Source organism: Eulemur rufifrons, chromosome 16, assembly GCF_041146395.1.
Source record: "Eulemur rufifrons isolate Redbay chromosome 16, OSU_ERuf_1, whole genome shotgun sequence".
Classification (NCBI taxonomy): domain Eukaryota; kingdom Metazoa; phylum Chordata; class Mammalia; order Primates; family Lemuridae; genus Eulemur; species Eulemur rufifrons.
This window is the reverse complement of record NC_090998.1, coordinates 58156621-58179995: the sequence shown is the minus strand read 5'-3', so window position 1 is coordinate 58179995 and position 23375 is coordinate 58156621. Positions and strand designations below refer to the sequence as shown.

The following is a 23375-nucleotide window of genomic DNA, read 5'->3' as shown; positions in this document are numbered from 1 at the left end:
GCTCCAGCTCCCCGCCGGGGTTTAGGGGCCCCGCGGTGCCTCTGGCTGCGGCAGCAAAAACTGCACCCCTTTGGGTTTCCCAGCAAGTAAGTCTGCGAGCACTGCGGGTCTTGGACGGGGTGGGGCAGGCCACGCCCAGGAACTGGGGACACATATTGGGGGGCGGTAGATCGCTGAAAGGAACGAGGGACTGGGTCCGACAACCTTTTTTCTTCCGGAAATGAGAGCGGGCAATTAGAGGCCCTGCGTTGAGGCGCCTGTTGCCAGGCAACCTGCAGCCGCGGGCCTGGCCTATCTAGAGCCCTCTCTGAAAACCGTTCTTTCCAGTCTGTCCCGTCTGAAGTTTTTCTGAAGACGGTTCTGGGTGGAAGCGCCCTAGTTTATACCTTCTGCAGCCCTCCTACTCTGGACGTGTTCATTGCAGAGCTTGTTAAGTCAAGTCTGTTCCGCTGTCCATTGTGTCCTTTGCCTGTCCGAAAATCCCAGATAGGAGGGAGAGGGGAATTCCTTTGGGTACACTGCGGGTGCTCTGAAGTATAATTTAATTTTGGGGGAGACTGATGGGAGAGCAAGGAGATTGCTTTAAAATTAGGAATGACCTCAGATTCAATTCAGAGACCTGGGTCTGTGATCATCCTGGATTCACAATAGACTTGGTCCCTGCTCTCATGAACCTTAAATACTAAATTGTATTTACAAATCTCTTTCCTTTTCTCTTGTTTATGAGCTGGATTAGATCAATTTATTCTTTGCTTTCCATTATATTCTGACTTGGTATAAGCAACATTAATAGCCACTAATATCACTCACCAAGAGAAAAATGATGATTATTGAAACTGGAAATAATCGTCCTTAAAAAATGAGGAAAGTGGGAAGTGAGCTCAATTCTTTTGGTAGCAGTAAGATAACAGCCAACAACATTTATTGCATGCTAGCAAAAACATCTCATGACTTGCAGCAGTTGAAGTGGGGACGGAAGCCATTCAGAAGTGTTCTTCCCTCCTCCTGCCACCCCCCGGGGCCCCAATATATCCTAACTGGATATTCAGTATTTTAGGACAAGGACAACCCTTGTCCAACCCAAGGACAATCCAGAGATTGGTTCACAGCCATTCATTGAGAATGCTGATTCTTGTGCCACAAAGTTTAGGTTCTTGGTATTCTTTAGCCTCTGCAGCTAATTAATTCTTCTGTTACCTGTTCCAGTGAGGGTCTAGTATACTGGAAGGAAGTATGAAAACTGTGTATGCACTCAGGCTCTGCAATAACTGGCAAACAATTTGGCAAAGTAAAATTCACTTTTCTGGATTTCAGCTTTCTCAGTTTTAAAATCAAAAAGTTTGGCTATTTTATCTCTGAAGTGCTGTCCAACTCTTAATAAGATTCTCTAAGTAGTGTATCAGTGGCTTGACTGCTCTAATTCTATAAATTCTGGAGTGTTCCATATATGATGGCATTGTCTTTTGAATACTCTTACTATATCTGAATGAACTATTAATATTTTTGTACTATGTAGTTCTGAATTGACTGAATTAATTTCTTTAATAAATATTTATGAAGTTCTTACTCTTTTCTAGGTTTTCTAAGTCCTGAGATACAGGGTGAACAAAACTAGTAGTCCTTGCCTTTATAAGGTTATAGGCTAGTATTCAACACAAATAACTATTGTTTAATGCTTTAAACACCTTATCTAATTGTTTGAAAACAGAATTTATATGTTGGCTTTATGATTATGTCATTAGGTACAAAGAAATGACACTGATCTAAGAATATTTTAAAATGTATACATATATTTGGGTATGCATTAATTTGTTGACTAAATAAATATTTATTAAGAATCTATGCTACATTAAGGGTAGGAGATACCACCCTTCCTGGTCTTGACAGTTTATTAGAGAAATGAAAAGCTAATTATGGTGAAGAGTGATAACTGTCATGACTGGGGAAGTACAAGGACTAAGAGGACCTGGACATTTGAGGTTTTAAATTTTGTTGTTTTTATTAATATTATTTGCAAATGAATTATAGTGATCTAAAATGATCTATAGTGATTTGAAATGGCTATAATAGTTACTAAGGTATAGATAATTGAGAGACTGATGTGTTGGGAAAATCACTGTGCTGACTGCAAAGCATCCCTATCTCAACTTGGGCTTGTTAGCTTGTAATCATCATGGCAAAGAGAGTAACGCTTGTGATTAAACAACCCAGCCTCCAAACAACAACAACAACAAAAACCCCAACAAACCAACAAGAACAAAAAACCCATACCAAACCAAGAGCAACTTTAAAACAAGTTGCTTCCTTGTGAAAAATAGCTCTGAAAAGAAAGCCATTTGTAGTACTGTATTATTAGAGTATTCTCAAATCTGATGATTTGTGATATTTTCAGAATAAGTCTACTGTTGGTTGATAAGTCTTCCTGATTTTACTCTTAGAGTAGAATTCTAGGCTGAAGGTAAGGGTTTTTTAGGGGAAAAGTGGTCTGAGGATGGGATGAAGGAAACCCTGTATACAAGTTAGTAAGGAACTGGATTATCTTTCAGGTAAAAATGTTTCATTGGTGGTGAAATAAAAGTACATTTTAATAATAATGATGGCTACCATTTATTGACTGTTATATTATTCAGCAGGATGAGAAAAGTGCTAACATTAAATTCATTTTACACATTAGAAACATTGGCTAAACTTAAATTATGAGAAAGTGGCAAAAATCAGGATTATAACATAAATTTAACTTCAAGCTGGTACTACGTACGACATGCTATCTTTAAGAAAACAAAAATAATTTACTATTAAAATAAATCCAAGTCTATTTATAGAAAGAGATAGTATGAATGAATAATTAAACAAAATTTATCCTTGGTAATATAAGGATAAAGTATAAAATAAAATATACAAAATTTTGGCGACAGATATAGTCATCTGATCTTTATTTCATAAATATTTGCAAGCTTAGTATTTTCAACATTCTCTTGCAATCATTTTTACCAATCACCACATAATATTAATTGGATGATTCACTCTATTTTATTCTTTGTATTAGATGAAGAATACTGTTTGCTAAAAATATTTTCATCAGCCCACTCTGGCAAAACCAAAACTGTTAAAGGTTTGGAAAATGAGTAAAGAAATAAATGTATATTTCAATGTGATAGAGAAGAGGGACATGCATTAGTTTCCTATTGCTGCTGAAAGATTATCATAAACTTAGTAGTGTAAAACAACATAAATTTATTCTTTTACAGTTCTGGAAGTCAGAGTGGGTCTTAAGGGACTAAAACTAAGCTGTCAGCAGGGGTGGTTCCTTCTGGAGGCTCTAGGGGATAATCTATTCCTTTTCTCTTCTACTTTCTGGAAGTTTCTCATGGCCTCTTTCTCCATCTTCAGAGCCAGCTGCAAAGCATCTTTGCTGCTCTCTGGCCAGTGCTTCCATCCTTACATCTCTGTCTCACTCTGATCTTCCTGCCTGCCTAATAAGGACCGTGGTGGTTACTTTGAGTCCACTAGATAATACAGGATAATTTTTCCATCTCAAAATTCTTAATCACACCTGAAAAGTACTTTTTTGCTATGTAAGGTAACATATTAACAGGGTCCAGGGATTAAGATGTGGACCCCTTTGGGGGGACATTATTCAGACTACCACAGGGCATAATCTATCCTAGGAATAGTTGATTTTGGCAACAGAAATATTTAATAAAAGTGATTAACCATATGATTTCTTTCCATGTTGTATTATTATGTAATTTGTATGGATTATTTAAAATTAGGGTAAGAATTATTATTTTATATTAATTTTGCCTTTTTCAAAGTATACCGAGTGACAACTACATGAACGTGAATGGATTTAGAGGTTAAAGGAGTTGCTGCTGCTTCTAGGAGCCAAATTCAGCCATTCTCTGGAAGAAAGAAGTCATTACAAGTATGTAAGCTATATAATTTTCCTCTTTCAGGATGATTCAGTAAATAATTTTCTGATGCTTTCTTTATGTTTTTATGGTGACTTATACTCACAAATATTCAGGGTAAACATTTCTTAGATTTGTAGAATGGAGCTACCAAAATTGAAGATAATAATTACATGAAAATTTGCCACTGCTTGAGTTAGTTTTATTTTTTAAAAATAAGCTTATTGTCATATTAGTATTATATGAAAAATTATCTGTGTATGTACATAAAATATAAAAAGAAAAATAGTCAAAGAAGAAAATATATCAATATTTCCAACACTAAGAAATACTCTATTTAAACATTTTAGTGGATTTACATAATTGCTACCCCATTGTAAACTGCATATATAATTTTGTATCCTGCTTTTTATGTAACACGAGTCATGAGCATTTTTTTATGTGGTTTTATAACTTTATTTGATGTGTGATGGTGGTTGTATAACTTTATTTGCTGTACCTGACAATCAGCGGTTAGTTCTATCTCACTGTAGATTTTTGAAAGTGGTTACATAGGTAACCAAGGTATAGAGCTTGTTTGGTGAATCTTCGTACTCATTACGTTTTCCGGACAACCGCACACGGGTCTGGTGTGGGACATCCCTTATTCCCTTGGCCCAGATAGCTTTGTTGAGCCTGGTTGCGCACATCTGGAGTTCCCATCTCCTTCATGGCAAAGTTCCGGATCTCTCTGAGTGCCCGAGGCGCCCGCTTCTAGAAGGCCACTCCGTGGATGCGCTTGTGCATGTTGATGGTGTATTCTGGGGTCACCACCTCGTTGATGGCAGAATGACCCTTCTTCTCCTCACCACCCTTCTTTGCGGGAGCCATTCTGCTGGTCCCAAGTTAGAAAGTAGCATTTTTACATTATTAAAAACTTTAAAAATACTTTTAATGGTTATATTATATAATGTATAATATAGTTGATATTCGGAGGAGGCTCGAAAGACCATGAACGGAACTTAAAGTATACTTTATGTTTATTTTTAAAATTTTATTTATATGTATTTTTTAAAGACAGGGTCTTTCTCTGTCACTCAGGCTGGAGTGCAGTGGTGCAGTTGTAGCTCACTGTAATCTCAAGCACATAGGCTCAAGTGATCCTCCTGCTTTGGCCTCCCAAAGTGCGGGGATTACAGATGTGAATCACTGTACCTGGCCATTATGTTTAGTTAAAATGGACTCTCAGTGACTGGATTCTTTTGAATTTATTTTTTACTTACCAATGTGCTTAGCACAATGCTAAAGACCCAGCAATAAATGAGATGAGAAGACTTCTCTCAAGGAGCCTCTAGTTTTGTAGGCAAAATTTATAATTCCAACAGTGTTAAATTCAACTACAGAAATACATACAAAATTTAAACAAAATATATGGAGGTTCAGAGAAGAGGCAATGGTTGAATGTGGCGTTAGAGAAAGTTTCAGTGAGAAATGATATCTGTATTCGTTGGAAGAAAGTACAGAATTCTGATAGGCAAAAAGGTGGAGAAGGCAACCAGGGTAGTGATGATCATATGCTTAAAAATACAGAAGTATGAAATAGAGATCACTTAAACTTCTATTTTTATATTTAAACCAAAATTAAATTATTTTGGAGAACCAATATTACATTCTGTGGTAGCTAGGTAGGAAGAGAATCTGGGCTTCTAGTATTGGGATTTTTTTCTTCTCAGCCTTCATAATATCACTGTTGTATATTTCAATGATTAATTAAGTGTAAGCTTGAACTTACTTTGTCCATGTATGAATCACAGAATTGGGAAAATATCAAATTTAATTTGGAAATATGTAAAAGTGTTACATATTTCCTTGCTATTCTTATTATTCTAAATACTGAATACCTATTGCTTATTAGTGATCACCATAAATGTTTGATTATATCACTTAATTCTTACAGCAGACCTTTGAGGTGGGTACTATTATTCACATGTTTTTAGATACGAAACAACTGAGGTTCTACTTGCCAGGATTTTGAACTCCAGTTTTGACTTCAAGACCTGTGTTCTTTAGTTTGTGTTGAACCAACTTCCTTATTTGAATGAATTAATGCTTTGAGGTTCTTATGATCTATTATGGTAGAGTTAAATCTGAATTCCTTGATAATTTGAGTAAAAGAAGCCATTGTTGTTAGTCAAAATATCAAGCACAGTATTACAACCTTTCTGCCCGATTGGTTATATTATTGAAGTTTCAGTTTTTTCCTGGTTGATTGTTAGGAAAAGCTCAAGGTTTAAGTTCTTAAAAGAGTTATTGCTATAGTTACCTTTTTCTGCTCAAATAATACCTGCCTTTAAGTCTTACTGCCTTTATCTCTCTTAGGAAGGTCCAACTGGTGGTAGAGTTAGGTATGCTTATTTTAGAACTTGTTCCTTATGGAAAAAATAATCCCAGATATCCAGATTATTGTCTCTTAGAGTTTATCTGCAAAGTGTCAGTATCGGCAATACCAAATTATTAGATGCTATTTCTGAAATGAACTGGTGTAAAAAGAGCCAGAAATAAAACATAAATTCTTTTTTAAAAAATACTTAATGCTAAAAATATCATCATTACAAACACTAGCAATGGATAAATATATGTAGGAGATAAGACCACAAAAAGTTGTTCAGCCCCTCTGATAACCAAGAAAATGCAAGTTAACATAAGGATATATCTTAAATTAGAGGAAAAGATAATATTAAAAGTGCTCACTCAGAACTAGCGATGATTAATTGTAAATTGGTGCATGATTTGAAACATAATTGGTAGTGTGTATTGAACTATATAATATTTTCAATTATTTGATCCAGGTAATCTTAGTCCTGGTATTTCTAAGGAAATAATCCAAAATGTAGAAAAAAAAGTTAAATAAAGATATTTTGAAGTACTTTTTTTAAAATAGTGAAAAAAATTGAAAAATATGTGGTAATTGATAAGTATTAGATAAATTATTGCACCACCTCTAGATGAAGTATTATGTAGACATAAAAGTGATTTTAAGCAATAATGTAGAAATAATATATAATAAAAGATGAAAAAGACAGTATGCAAAAATATCCAACTTTTTCCATAAAGGACCAGGTAGTAAATATTTTTGGCTTCATGTTCATGGGTTGTGTAGTCTCCATTGCAGCTTTTCAACTTTGCTATTATAATGTGAATATAGCCATAGACAGTTGGTAAATAAATGAGCATGGCTGTGTTCCCGTAAAAGTTTGTTTTACAAAAACAGGACTGTGAGCCATAGTTTGCTGATTCCTGGCTTAGGGATGTATAAACTGTAAATTATCTTTATTCTGAATTGTCGAGCATAATCCTTTTGGAACTAGACAAGAAAGGTAACTGCCATTCTAATGCTATTATGCTTGTGACTTTAGAACTGCAGCCCCCAACCTTTTTGGCACCATGGACTGGTGTCGTGGAAGACAATTTTTCCATGGATCGGGTTGTGGGTGGGGGAGCTCTGTGACCCTGGGGTTGGGGACCACAGCTTTAAGAAGACTATATGTGTTTACTAAAACATTTCCTGAGGAATAATAATTATGATTATGACAACTATAGCTATACTCTATTTAGCTTTCTAGAGTTTTTTCTATTTTTATTCCTAAAGTTAGATGATGTCATGATGCTTCACAAATAAATAAAATCTTTGATGTGTGATGAAAATGTTTTGCTCTTTTAAGTTGTGTCATGTCTATATTTTTCTATTTAAGTAATTATTTTGTAATTTTACCACTTTTACATTTTATTTATTAGAAAAGTATTTAAAACAATGACACATTAAAGTTAATACAGAGTTGAATTTGTATTCTCTTACAGTTAGCGTCAATTAGAGTGATAAAGCTCAGTCTTGAATGTAATGTCTATACTTCCTATCAATATCACAACAAAATTCACATGACATTTCAGAAGTAAGATTTACATGCTGATGGATGAATTATTTTCTGTTTTATTAACTTGATCTTTTCTTGAGACTCACACATATTATTTATTCCATAGTGGCTAAGCCTGCTGTGATTTTCATGTCTTTGAACAGTTTTTCGGCAGTAAGAGTGAACATTTACAAACACACAAACATATATATCTACCTATCTATCTATCTATATATATAAATTTATCAGTTCCTAGCTTAAATCCTGCAGTGTCTCTCCATTACCTTTAGAACAAGGTCCAAGTGCCTTAACTTGTATTAGAATGTAGCAGCTTTGGCCCTACCTCTTCCACACTCTGGATTTCACCCCCTTCCAAATGCTAACTCTTGCCTGTGGGCCTGTGCAGCACAAGTTGTTTCCTGGCTGAAGCAGTTTTCTCCCTTCTCTCTCTCTTTTTTTTTTTTTTTTTTGAGACAGAGTCTAGAGTGCCATGGCGTCACCCTAGCTCACGGCAACCTCAGACTCCTGGGCTCAAGTGATCCTCCTGCCTCAGCCTCCCGAGTAGATGAGACTATAGGCGTGAGCCATCACGCCCTGCCTCTCCCTTCTCTTTTCATCTGGCTAACCCCTCCTCATCCTTTAGAACTTCCTTTAAAGGGTGCATTTTTTCTCTTTTTTTTTTTCTGGAAAGCTTCCTAAATTCCCTAGAGTGGGCTGGGCACACATGCTGTGAAGTTGCTCTGTCATAGACTTATTTTTTCCATTATTGTTTATTTGAGTGAATGCCTTCCCCAGCATACAGAATGCTACGTGCGCAGGAATTAACCTGTCTTGCTTACCATTTTATCTGTGTCTCACGGACAGGAAGAAGGGGCTTAATAAGTATTTCTTATATAGATTTTACTGAGAAAAATTATAACTTTATTGCATTCGCTCATTGCTTATCTCTTAAAATATAATTGATATATTCATACTAATTCTATTTTGTTTTTCATTAAAGCAAGAATGGACTTCTGAATCACGGGCAGTTCAGAATTTCTGCCCACCAGTGTAAGTCACATTTCTAAACATTTGAACAGTTTTTAATGGACTCATATTTATGACACATTGATTAGTTAAAAAAGAAAACAAAATTATACATTTAGCTATGATTGTGAGCCACAGAAAAGCCTATACACATATAGATGGCCTGAAAATTACTATGCAAAAATTAAAATAGCTCTTGTCATAAGTAACGTTTCTTTTGTTTTTATGTTCTTTAATTTTATTTTTATATTCTTCTGAAAAAGTTAAAATATTTTTTCATTTAGAAAATTCAGCTAAATGCATTTATTAAAGAAATATATTAAATGTTTTCCATTTTATAATTGATTTAGCCAAATGAATTTAAAGATAAATCTACCTGTGCTTTAATTTAGAAGAATATGACAATTTTACAAATCTTATTAAAATTATTTTATTTTTGGTCCGGAATACATTAATTTATGTTTTATATTTTATATTATTTTTGTCTTTTAAAATTTGAATGATATGATTTTCATATTCTATCAAGTATTTTAGACTACAGGGATTCTTGGAAAATAAAAATTAAAAAGTCAGTAATTTAGTAGGATGAACCACATAACATTGACATTTGTAGAGATTAAAAATAAACAAACATCAACAATTTCATGTGGTTCTATGTAATAGAAACCTGTATGCTCATCTAGACATGAAGAAGAGAGTTGCAACTGCTCGATAGAAGATATTGAGTATGTAACAATGGCTGTGTCAGTTGTGTGCTGGGAAATGTTTAACAACTGGTTTTCTGAAAGTGTATTATAAGTTTATTATAATTACTTGTTCATTATAAATAAATTTAAATATATATTCAGTTGATTATAACTTTTACTGATAAAAAGGATGTGTAGCAATCTACAAATACTAATAAAATATATAAACTCATTAACATAGATCCCATATAGCCAACCAATTCTCATAGAATGCTCTCTTTGTTTTTTCCTGAACTCCGTATCTCTAGCTAACCTATGGTTGCAATTAATGAACCAGTGTAGTTTCAGCGTGAATGTTGATCGTTATTTTCATTTACTGTAAACTGATGTGAATGATTTCTTTGCTGAATCAAATAATAGTTTTGAATACCAAAGCAATATTTCCTCAGTTTATTTTGATGCTATTCACTGTGTGATAGCTATAGACTTGGCACATCTTTAAGTTTAATCTGCATTATTAACATTTTCTCCACCACTTTTTTAAGTCTCAGAAATCAACAAAATGATAAATCAAGACCTGATTTACAACATTTGCCCAGTGTAAATAATCCCACCATGGTTGATTTAAAGCTATCTATATATTGATAACATCATTGAGCACAAAGTTGGAAAAGATGCACACTAATATATTGCCATACACATATGATAGACATAAATAACCTTAATCATTAGGAAGTGATAAATTTTGAGTATTTATTAGTTTTGTTTTTAATATAATTTAATGATAAATTTATATAATTTTATTTTTAATGCTGTCTGTTTAGCAACCAGCTTGAAAAATTACTGAACATTTAACAAAAACCTGTTACAAGACAGTAGGAGCCAGCACACCATTGGCTTCAATGTACCTTTTTATATAAGATACAACATATATAGTTTGCAATTATTAAAATCTCATTTTAAAAAGTTATGGGATGCATAGATTATTTCTTTCAGGGTTCCACGACTTGATTTGGGAAGCCTTGTTGACTCTGATCATGAGGTAATTTTTACTTAGTATTTAATATAATAAACATTCATACACAATATTACATATAAAGTATCATTACCTTTTATTTTTTAGGATGATTTTTCATATATTCCACTTAGTACAGCGCAGATTCATTTTAACCCACCAAATTCATCTTCTACTCTTGGCTGGGTCACACCAGGTCAAATACCATATACTCAGCATCATCTAAATGAACTGGTTAGTATTTATTTGCTTATTAGCACGTTTCAGAATTGTAGTATGCATTATTAGCACAATATTTACTCCAGAAGTTTTATTATATCTATGTTTTGCCAAGTTTAAATATTTTATATGTTCAAATCCCAAGCAGTAATGCTGGTGAAATAATTTTACTTTGCTTTACATTTTTTTCACACAAAGGAATGGTATTTTAAAAATTTTGATGGTATATCCTAATATGGAATCCAGGGATTTTAAAAATATGGCAAAATATTAGATCAGATCTTGCTAGTTTAACAATATGTTATAAGATTGGTCTCTTGGAAACAGATTCATGCTTTAGGCTACTAGAATACTGTGGAGTAAATAAGTAGCTATGCTGATTCCAAGTTGTCTCCTTGGGGCAAGTTAATACTGCAGATGTAACTAGTGTAAGTAAATATACTTATTCCATGGTGTTTCCTTGGGGCATATTTATAATTCAGACATATCTAGTGTTTTACTTCATGTTATGAATACAAGTTCTGACTAGTATTGTAAGTAGGGCTTTCCTGTCTTTATTAGTCTTCCTCCTGTAGTTGGCTCTCATCATGTTCTTCTCAATTTCATTTTGAAAAATTGCATGAATAATACCCTAATCTGTATCTTGCTATGGTTTGTATCCTGAAGCTTTACCTCATCCTTCTCTGGGTTAGACTTGGATATCCTCAATACTTTTCAAGGGTCATACTGGCTTTATGCACTCCTTTTGGAGTGTGTGTCCCTCCCTGGGTCAGTATTTATGCCCTCATATTTACTTGGTAGTTCTTTTAGGTTTCTCTTATTCACTGGTTTTATTATCTCTCATTTCTATAGAAATGTGGCAGGGAACCAAATAACACCAGAAGGTGGAATATGTCAATAGTCTAGAAATGGCAACCAGTGCTTCCCAGCATTAGTGATTTCCAGTCCCCATGTCTGTTCTGGAAAACAATGATTAACAATGAAGTTCTTCTGGGGCAGGAAAAATAAAGCTTATCTAAAACTCCTAAGAAGAAAGAAAAGTCCATTTTTCTCCTTTTAAATTCTTTTAGAACCATTACTGATCTTCAGGTAGAAAACATGGTACTGGCTTACTGACATTTAAGGTGAATGCCCATTCCAAGCAGTTCTATCTGCTCTGATTTGGTCAGCGATGCTATACCAGCTGAGTGTTTTAAATATCACCTGTACTTAGAACATAGATTATAATGGTCTGTCTTTTAGGCATAAATGCTAAGGTAAATCCTGTTAATGTCAATAAGGAAAATAATAATTATTTTGATTTTTTTTTTCCTGGTGGATGGCATGCTTTTCTTTCTACCTATAGGAGCAGGATGAGATACCTGAAAATTTACCAGCACCAACAGAAAAATATAAACTAAAATATCAGCAATATGAAACTGAAATGAGAGATGGATATAAGCAGTTTAGTCAGAGAAATGCAGAAATGGAAAAATCAAATATCACTCATCAACAATCTCCAAGAAATAAGATAGATGAAAAGGTAATGTATGAGGCTTTATAAATTTCTAATGAGATTAAAAAAAACTGCACATATTATAGAAATGTCTTTTTGTGTGATATGTCTTGCTGTTAGTCATAGTAAAATAGTAGCTAACATTTATTTTTGTGTTTCAGGGACTTTTAATGTATTTTGATTAGAACTATTTCATTCTTCACAAAAATTTTAAAGGATTATTATCACCATTTTCAGACACAAAACTCGAGCCACATGACTTAGTTATCTTTTCTTTGTTAGAAGATTTTCACTTGTCTTGAGATTGGAAATAAGACAGTCTTATATCTATATATTTGATTACATATATATTTGATATATACTTGATTTAGCTGTCTTGAACTCAGTTGGTCTCAGTCTAAGTTTTAAAGTTGAAAAGTGGTTTCAGACTTTATAGTGACCTTGTTTTATTCTAAAACTGTCATCACTTCATGATTGTCGTTTGCCTCATTTTGGGAAATTTTTTTTAACATAATGAATTACTGAAATTGTTATGCTTTCATTTAATATTAATTAGGTATAAATTCGCTATTCATGAAATATAAGAGCAAATTAAACATAGTAAGTTTAATGGCTTTTATAAGGAAAAGTCAATCTAGATTTTTGGAAGGAATTGTTTAGAAAAGTAGTGTACAATAGTACTGACCAAAAGAAGAGGATACTTGGATAGAATTCTTAATTCAGTTAACTTTCTATAAGAATAGTATATTTTCAGGGAAGTCTGATGGTCAGAGTTAAAGGGGGCCTGGGAGGCAGATCAGAGGGCCTCATAAGCCGTGTAAGGACTTTGCCTATTACTCTGAGGCAGAAAGCTGATTTGTTCTTTTGAGAATGAGTTTTATTGAGAATAGGGCAAAGCTGGAAGCAGGAAGACCTTTGAGCAGGCTGTCACAATAATCCAGGCAAGATATGATGATGATGGCTTGGACCCAGGTGGTGGTAGCAGCGTCTTTGGGTAAGAAGTGGTCTCACAAGGTCATATTCTGGATAGATTCTGAAGGTAGGGTGAAGAATTATGAATGGATTGGTTGTAGGCTTGAGAGTAATGGAAAATCAAGAATGATTCTACATGGATGAATCTGCAGGACACTATGCTAAGTGAAATAAGCCAGACCCAGAAAGACAAAATACAAAAATGTTCTCACTTATAAGTGGAATCCAAAAAACTTGAATCATAAAAGCAGAGAGTAGAATGTTGGTTGCCAGGGTCTGGGGGTGAGGGGTGTTGAGTAAATGGGGAGATATTAGCCAAAGGGTCCAAACTTTCAGTTATAAGGTAAGTTCTGGGGATCTAATGTACACATAGTGGCTATGGTTACAAATACTGTATTTTTTACTTGAAATTTGATGAGGGAGCAGGTTTTAAGTGTCCTCACCATGTGAACACACACACACACACACACACACACACACACACAGAGACATACACAAATGGTAACTCTGTGTGGTGATGGATGTGTGGATTAATTTGATATTGGTAATCATTACACAATGTATACATATATCAAATCATCATGTTGTACACATTGAATATATGCAATCTTTATTTGTCAATTAAATATTTTAAAATTAATTTTAAAAAAAGAATGACTCTAAAGCTTTTGGCCTGAGCAGTTCCCATTAACTGGAGTTGGGGGAAGACCACAAGGAAGTCTGGCTTGGGGAGGTTAAATTTGAGGTACCAAGTGGAAATGTCACTGTTTTCCTTTTGTAGAAGGCTGAAAACCAGCTGAAAGAAAATAAAATCCTTTTGAAAGTTTTTTTCAAACTAAACATAATGTAGTGCTTTGCTTATACTCAAATAGATATATTAAATTAATCTGCTCAGTTTACCTTATGTAATGCTAGGCATCTTTTTGGTGCCTGTATAAATAAATCCCTGCATATAAAAAACAGGTATATTAGTGGGTAAATAAATAAAATTATGAAGTGTCCTCATAAATTGATTTTCAAATAGTAAATATTTAACCAAGGTTCATTATTCATTTATTGAATAAACATTTATCACATGCTCACCACATGTGATCCTGTTTTGGCACCAGGGATAAAAATGATAGACAAGGTTCCTGTCCTCATGGAACTCACGTTAGGAGAAACCGGCAATAAAGCACTAACAAATATATTAATATAATAATAATTTATACACCAATCAAAGGTCATAAAGACAGAGCAGAGTGTGAAGATGGAGTGTCACCTTTCAATGAAAATCTAAAGTAAAAATAAGCCCTAGGGGTAAACACTCTTGAAATTTATTAAGTTTTTGATAAGTTGCTACCCTGTTGGGACTTTTTTGTTGTTGTTAAGGTAGTTTAAGCACATCTCATATTCTAAGAAAAATTTGGTGCTTATCTCTTTAGCATCCCAAAGAATTCTTACCTCAAAGATTACACCCATCTTTTAATACTTTATTTAGGAATTTAATTTTATAATGGAATGGACATGCCCACATTTATTAATTTTGCAGAGACTTAAAATGGACAGTAATAGTTACAATAGTTGCTACTTTTTATTTAATACTGTGTCACATAATTTTTATATGTGTTGGACATATATTATCTCTTAATCCTTTTGGTGCAGTAGTTACTGTTATTGATTCCCATTTTGTCTATGAGTAAACCGAAGCCCAGAGAGGTCATCTAGCTGGAAAGTGAAAGAGATGGGTTTAAAAATAGGCAATGCAATTGTCAGAGTCTGTACCCTTGACCCTTATGCAAATAATCACTGAGATATTCAGCAGTTAAGTTTTCCCTTATTTTGTTAAAAACCAATATTCTAATAGTTTTAATTACTAATTGGAATTAGACCTAGGTTTGAATAACAACTCTTCCATTTACTAACTGTGTATCTCCAATATTAAATTCTGGATGACTGACCTATTAATAGTTTTCTCATATATAGAAGAGAATAATAATAATAGCTTCCTCATTCATTTGCCAGGGGGAAAATTAGATAACATATCTGAAACACTTACCCTGGCACACAATAAACTCTAATTTTCAATTAAAAATATTATAAATATGAGTATGATGGTTCATTTATTGCTTTCATGTATAGTGTGTACAAGGTGACGAAGCCAACACAGATGACCTTACAACTCTGGATAGGAAAGCCCTCTTACAGCAAGGTTATGCAGACAACCCTTACAGTACACAACAGAGGGCAAGAAAATTGGATGCAGTAAGTTTTCAGCATTTTTACTTATTCAATAAGCCGTTAAGATAATTTGCCCTCCAAGACTTTATAGACTTACAATTGAATATATAATTGCAACCATTGAATTTGGACTGAGGTAAATATGCATTAATGTGAAAATTGAGTCTTCATTTTTATAAACGATTGACTTGTGTTTGGTATATATTCTGTGGAAAAATCGTCTTTAATCTTTGTGAGTTTGTAAAAATTTAGTTTATACTGTTCCAAATCAGATGTGAGGTCAATCTGGCTGTGACATCTGTCACCACATTGATCGCCAGGGTTGATTCGGCTGATCTGGCTGGCTAGGTGGGTGTCACCTTGCTCCCTCAGGGCTCTGTGGGAGTCTCTCCGGAAGCTGCATGGTCCATCCAAGGGGATGACCTTCCCTGATAGAGGAGGACCCTTCTCCAGTCAGGGGTATACCAGTAGCTGTGCTCCCCTTCTAGAAATTCCAAACAAGCTCTCAAACGTTAATTGGCCGCTATTTATGTTAGTGGGCTTATTTGGCATCGCTCCCTCCCCAAAAGAAGTAGCCTGGTTATCTTTTTGAAAGTCATAAGCTGCTAACACTAGAGAAATTCAGACTAGTTAAGGAAAAAGCTGGAAATAAAGTAATTTTTTTAAAGGAAAGTGAAGCAAAACCCCAGATTTTCATTATTAACTTTAAATTATGTCTCTTACAAAGTCAATTAGGTTGATGAATATTGCTTAGACTAGTTCTGGCACAAATAGATAATTACAGCATTTCTGTAATGTCTTTGGGTAAGGGAAGCATGCTACTTGAAGTTCACTGGCTATTCCAGACCCCCCAGGTGATTAATATCTTAGATATACCTGTAACAGACTGACGGAATGTCAGTGTGGTGGCTCACAAGTTGGGAAAACTCTGGTTTAGATAGTTAACTAGTAACAAAGCATTATGGATTTAGCTAGTTACATTATTGTTATTATTGCTGAGTGGAAATTCAATATATATTTTATTCAGGTCACAATCATCCAGAATCAATTATGTTCTGAATTGACAGTAATGTGTAATCAGTCTCTAGACTAGGTGGATTGATTTTCTGCGGATATCCTAAGTTGCAAATTTGTGATAGTTCTTTTATTAAAGCCACATGCCTACTGTTTTCTATGCCTATTATTATTTAGATATTTATGCTTAGTAGAATAAAAAGTATTACCAGGATTATCCTAAACATTAAAAAACTATAAGGCAAAATAGTGTCCCAAATAAGGCTTATTTTGATATATGCTAAAGTTATATTTGAAATGGATGTTACCAATACTTAAGGCTCATTGGTTATATAATATAATCCAAACCCATCTGGATGTCATTGGATGTCTTTACAATTACATTGTTAGTGGCAATGTATCTAAATTCATCATCGAATAAGCTTTACCTTATTGTGGTACCACTCATTTATCTATTTTTTCTTCCCAAGGAAATGTTTATATGAGTAAGCTTTCAAGGTATATGAAATTTGTACCAATTTGTTTTAAAAATATAGGTGGAAACTTCCTTATTTAATTTTTAACTACCTAAATGAATGACAGAAGCAGTGAACCTATCTATGGTTTTTATATCCATCTCTTCTAGTTCTTTTGTCATTTTTCAGTGTTGACAGATCCTTGTATCAGTGTGACTTCTGCTTCTAATCTGCTTTGTGTTTCACAGACCTTTAAATCAATGTGCCTGAGGGTGGTTCTAACCTTTTCTACAAAGCATAAGCCACCATAAACTTCAGTACTCAGGTGGGCTGTCTGCATGGGCTGTATGATAGCCATTAATCTCCCCTCTTTGGCTTGCTTCTGGGTTTTCCATCTATGTCCTGGCTGGCTGACGTGGATATTTTCTGTATACAATTTTCATGTTTTAGTCAGTGTCCACTTTCTGAATCACCCTTAGATATTATAAAATATACCTTGCTTTACCTGCAAGTTGCACAATTTTTTTACCTTTTAAATTGTTATTTTAAAGTTATTTCTAAATAAAAACCTTATAAACTGTTATAAGCTTAGAGAACAACACAAGATGTATTAAATTATATAAATTTTATGTGGGACATATTTGCATGTGTAAACCATATATCTTAAATTTGTACCAAACAACAAAACTAAATTCAGTGTAGGCTAACATTTAAATAATTGTGCTGAACTTTTTCAGGTTTCTTACAAGTTTTTACTTTTTGTTTTTCTGATATGCCTTTAGACATTCTTAGTTGATATTTTGTGTCAGTTTTAAATAAATCACTCTTTCAAAGGTTACAAAGCCTCTATTTTAAACATGATCTTACTTGATTTCATTTATTGGAGTGATCAGTGGGGATGACAGTCATTTACATTCTAAAAATAGAACAAGCTTTATTTTGACTTCTTAATTTTTTAACCTCTTATTTTCCCCTCAAAAGAAACACTTAAGTCATTATAGTTGCATGAAAATCTAATTGGAATTGAATAATTACAAGTCTTTCAATCTGATGTGACCCATACTTTCAGATGAGTTGGGAAAGCAAAAAATACTATGAAGATGGTTTAATCAAACCAGTAATTGAGAAAAGTTGATTAAGTATTATTGATGCATTATACACAAAGAAAAGATCATTATACTTTCAATGATGACAGTTTTATTTTTGTTTTGTTTTGGCTTAGATTTTTGTTGTAAGGTTGAATGATTCAAACTCAGTTTCGGCCTCTTTGAGAATACTTTTAGACCAAATTCTCTTTGTGTCAGTGTTGGTGTTCTTCTTGGAGCAAGTTAAGGTGCCTTTTTGCAGGACATCTCTTGAGGGGAGGAATGAAGGGGAGGGATGTCATACTCCTCCTCCTTTAGTCTGACTCCATACAATGCAAAGGCAGCTCAGTGGAATATCTGATTATTTCTATCGAAATGTAAGTGCATTACTTTTTAGGAAATAGATAATACTGTAGATTAAATAATTGGAATTTAAATTTGTTAATGATGGAAAGTAATCTATATTTTAGAATTGGAGATGTTTAATTTATATTTTATGACTTTTTTGTTAACTATTGCATTATTCTGCTTTATGGACAATGAAAAATTGTCTTTATCTTCTCAGGAAATTGCGGCTGCAGAGAAGAAAAAGCAGACTGTTGTAGAACAAGTGATGATAGACCACTTATCTAGGTGAGAATCAGTAATTAGTAAGAGAAATCCATTTAGAACGTTGTCATTAAATTTCTTTTTCATGAATGACACCCATATCCTTGGTCAATCAATGAGCAGCTGACTCAGAATTTCCCAAACTTTCTCTGTTCACTGCACTCTTAGTGTGTTAGTAATTTTTTCACAGCATTCTCTTAGACCAATAAAAATACCTAACAGTTCTATTTATTATTTTTGTCTTGAAAGGACTTACAATTTTTCCTTTATTTCCATGCTTTGGGGTAAGTGTTGGCATAGCAGGCCTCTATCCTTGCTCCATCTAATCTTTAAGGCTTAGACCTTGAGAGATCTCATGCGTTTCCATTTGCCTTTTAATGCTTCTGCCATTCTGAGAGAAGAACATTGCTTGGCTTGCCTGCTAGTCTCCAGAAAAAGTTGCCTGCTCACATGCAGGTGGGCTACTTACTTAGCTGAGACCATTCTAGTTAAGCAGATCCTCAGCTCTTGCATGAGTTAGTTCAACTGAGATTAGCAGAGACATACAGCTGTATGTAATTGATCAAAGTAAGTCATATGCCTAAGCTCAAAGTCGAGGAGTGAGAAAGTGCCTTCCACCTGGAATAAGGCCACAGCAAGGATATGAATCAGGAGTACTGGAAAATTTGGGCCAATAATACAGTCTATCCAAGCCTACCATTGGACCTTGTGTCTTATACTTCTCTCCCTCTTGCCTACTCTGCTCCAGCCATTAGGCTTGCTCCCTGTTCTGGAACATACCAGGTTCTACTCCTGTCCTAGGTACTTTGCATTTATTTTCCCCTTTGCTAGGAATGGTTTTTCCATAGAAATTTACATGGCCGTTTACTTCTATTTTTATTTATAAGTCAACTCGGTGAGGCATACCTTGGCCACCAAATAAAAAATTTATAACCCCTTCCTCAAAACTTCATATCTTCTTAAAACTTTGTTTTTTTTCCATAGGGATATGCAATTTACCTTATATTTTCTGTGTTTATTATGTTAATTATCTGTCTGCCTCTTTAGAATATGAGCTCCATGAAGGCAGGGCTCTTAGGAAGTTTTGTTCATTTTTGCATTCCCATTGCCTAGTATAGTAGCTGTACAGTAAATACTTGTCGAATGGGCAAATGAATGAATGAACTTGAAAAGAAGACTTGCTTAGAGCCAGCAGAACTGGGTTTTAAGTGTAGCTATATGACTAATTCACTGTTGGAGCTTTCACATTTTCCTTCTCTATGTCTTGATTTTTGCCTCTGCCAAATTAATGTTAAGATTTCTTATAACTCTAACATTTTCTGTGTATATATTTAACATAGAACTTATAGATAAAGTACTAGAATAGAATAGATGCCACTTTTTGGTAAATGCCAGACTTTTTCATTTGGGAAATTTAAAAAATATCTTAATGCTCAATTTAAAAAGATTTGGTTCATAACTTGGCACACAAATGAACAGAGTCTATAGTATATGGTAGAAATACCTAAAGCTTTTCCTAAATGTTCCAGAAATGGGAACAACCTACTAAATTTATAAATTCTTCTATTCCTGAATTACTCTTTCACCTTCATATTTTTTTTTGAAGACTGATGATACCTTTGTAAAAAATGTCTACTCATTTATTCTTTTATCCAGTCCAATCATCATGATAATTCATTCAGACTTGGAGTTTTGCCAGGCAAGTAGAAAAAAACCAGAGAGGGCAAGATTGTTAAGGGTATGTAGAAGTTTATATTTTGATGAATCACGGATTCCAAGCTGGGTAAAGAGGAAAATGAGGATATGAGGATAACCTGTCTTTACTACATTAATGATGAAAATAACAAACCAAAACCATAATGTGATTCCCACATTCCTTACATTATTAATTGAATCTCATTTCTATTGTGGGGTTACCATAGGTCTTTCTATTTGCTGACCTCAAATCCAATTAGTTTCATAGTTCTGCCAGTGTTTCTTAAATTTGTTCTTTCTACTACATCTATTTTTGTGTTCTTTTTTATAGTTTTGGGTACATGTGATAATTTAATACATTCATATAATTTGTAAATATTAAATCATTGTACTCGAGATATCCATCACCTTAAAAATTTGTCTTTTCTTTATGCTAGAAGCATTCAAATTATTCTCTTCTAGCTGTTTTTAAATGTACAATAGATTATTTTAAACTGTAGTCACCCTATTGATCTATCAAATACTAAGTCTTATTCTGTCAAATCATGTTTATGCCACCCTTACTATAGACCCTTACTGTCTCTTTTCTAGCCTCTTGTGATGCCACCTAATAGGCTGTCATGCCTCTATTTATTCATATTCAGTAGAATTTGTAGTAAAACGGCAATTGGGAGGCAGAGCCTTTGCTATTGAGCCCTTCTATAATACGTATTAGATAATAGGCACACTCCTAAACAGTATGTCTATATTAACTAATTTATTTAATCTTTACAACGGTTTTTTGAGGTAGGTACCATTATTACCTCTTTTATATTACTAAATGAAGACACTCTAGCCTAGAGCTAAATGGCTAGATCAGGCCACACAGCTCATTATTGTCAGAGGTAGGAATTCAACCCAGGAAGTCTAGTTCCAGAGTTCCAGAGTGTTCTCATCCATTACACTGTGTGCCGTGCTGTCCTGCTTCTGTGGCCTCGTACACGCTGTTTCTTTGCTTGCCGTGCCCTTCCTCCTCTTCTGGATGTTAACTTCTACTAGCCTTTTAAGAATCAGTGCAAATGTCTCCTCTTCTCTATATCTTGTTTTCCAGGAGTTCAGTTATCCTCTTCTATGTTTGTTTCTATTGTGGCACTTATCATTTTCTATTCTAATTCTACTTTACCTGTGTTCCCCCCCCTTTTGTTATCAGAAACCCACATGGTGTCTATTTGTTTAAAGAATAGTAAGAGAAAGACATGCACCTCTTAGCTCCCTCCAAAATTTCAAATTATTTTTAGATAATACTTATGGAAAAAGAAATAGCAATATTCACTTTTTTATGGTCAGTATTTTTAAATAATTAAATTTATTCATATTTGATAAAAGTATTATTTTGACAGTAATACAAATTTTCATTTGCTATATGAGCTTTTCCAACTGCTTATAAATATATGAATATCATACATTATCAGATTTAATTGTCAAACTTTTTATTTCCTTGTATAGGGCTGTAATCAGTGACCCAGAACAAAATTTAACCATTGAGAAAAAAGAAAGTGCTCGTATCCTTCCAGATTCAAAGACAGCCCCTGTTCGACTTAGAAAAAGAACACTGCATGAAACAAAGTAAGCAGATTTTAATTATATAAAATGAGGATGCACTATGCTATAAAAGTATTTTTAAAATGTACTTCTGTATCTAACTGAAAAGTTTTTGTGGTTTTGCCTTTTTTAATATATGAAGAGAAGTGGAATTTTTAGAGTTCAGATCCCAGTTGCCACCTTAAGATATTGGGAGCAATACCTTATTCTAGTCTCTTTGCTCTCCAGATTTTTTACTTGTACTTTGGAAAAAAAAATCTGCAACCTTCAGAGATAATATATATGAAAATTTATAATGCAGTAACTGAGACATTTGTATGTGTGCAATACATGGCTAAATCTCATTGATATATTAAAAATTTGTATTCCTTATAAAGGTTTTTTTTTTTTTTTGCATTTTACTTTGTAGCTTATAAACTCTTTGTTTGAGTTGATATGGACTTTTACAGTCCTATGGTGCAGTCCACTTAAATTCCTCAACAACTTCGTTGACAACTGACGTCTAGCCTCAGCTTTAATGGACAGAAAATCTGATACTCACAGTAGCTCTTTTATATTATTAGACTGCTTTAATTATTAGTATTTTCTTATCACTTTTATCTTTTTGACTCATTCTTATTTTCTGAAAGCCTTCGCTTTCGTAGATTTAAATATTTGAAGGCATCATATATTAGTTTCCTATTGCTGCTGTAACAATTACCCCAGACTTAGTATTTTAAAACAATACCAATTTATTCTTTTACAGTTCTGGAGCTCAGAAGCTTAAAATCAAGGTGTGGACAGGGCTGCATTCCTTCTAGAAGTTTCGGGGGCAAATCCATTTTCTTGACTCTTGCAGCCTTTAGAGGTTCCCTTCATTCCCCAGCTCGTGGCTCCTTCCTCCATCTTTCAGGTCAATGATGACAGGTCAAGGCTTTCTCACACCACATACCTCTGACACTCTTCTGTAGCTGAGGTGTACAACATGATGTTTTGATATACATATGCCTAGTGAGATGTGTCTGGCTTCTTTTACTCAACATTATGTTTGTGAGTTTTATCCATTTTATTATTTGTAGTTGTCTTTTTTTCTCATTGTTGTACAGTATTTCATTGTATAAATATACCACAACTTATGTATTCACAGATGTTGACGGACATTTGGCTATTTGAGTAATGCTGCCATGAATTTCCTTTTGTGCATGCCTTTTGGTGAACATATGTACTCATTTCTGCTGAGTATATAGTTAGGAGCAGAATTATTGGGCCATTTAGGACACATATGTTAAGCTTTAAAAGATACTGCCAAGTAGTTTTCCAAACTGGTTGCTGCAGTTTGCACTCCCACCAGTAGCAGTATGAGTGTTCTAGTTGCACCACATCTTTGGCAGTGCTTGATGTTGTCTTTTTCATTTTAGTTCTTCTTATGGTTGTGTATTGGTGATTTTAATTTGCATTCTGCTGGAGACCAATGTAGTTGAGTACTTTTCCATTCAACTCTGTTGGTTTGTCTTTTTCATATT

The 23375-nt window shown here is 34.0% G+C and overlaps 1 protein-coding gene and 1 pseudogene across 3 annotated transcripts in view; one reads left to right on the top strand and one right to left on the bottom strand.

The window, feature by feature from the left end:
- The first annotated feature begins 3844 nt into the window (after nt 1–3844).
- Nucleotides 3845–23375, top strand: part of CAPS2 (calcyphosine 2) — a 40128-nt gene continuing 20597 nt past the window's right edge. For 2 of the 3 annotated variants that reach the window (XM_069490147.1, XM_069490146.1), the window contains exons 1-8: nt 3845–3925; nt 8802–8851; nt 10510–10555; nt 10637–10762; nt 12093–12269; nt 15336–15458; nt 18554–18621; nt 21778–21897. In XM_069490147.1, coding sequence (XP_069346248.1) covers nt 3845–3925; nt 8802–8851; nt 10510–10555; nt 10637–10762; nt 12093–12269; nt 15336–15458; nt 18554–18621; nt 21778–21897 — 791 coding nt within the window. The remainder of the gene's footprint in view (nt 3926–8801; nt 8852–10509; nt 10556–10636; nt 10763–12092; nt 12270–15335; nt 15459–18553; nt 18622–21777; nt 21898–23375) is intronic. The other variant, XM_069490148.1, reaches the window with a different exon arrangement.
- LOC138396721 (large ribosomal subunit protein eL31-like) lies at nt 4436–4790 on the bottom strand (annotated as a pseudogene).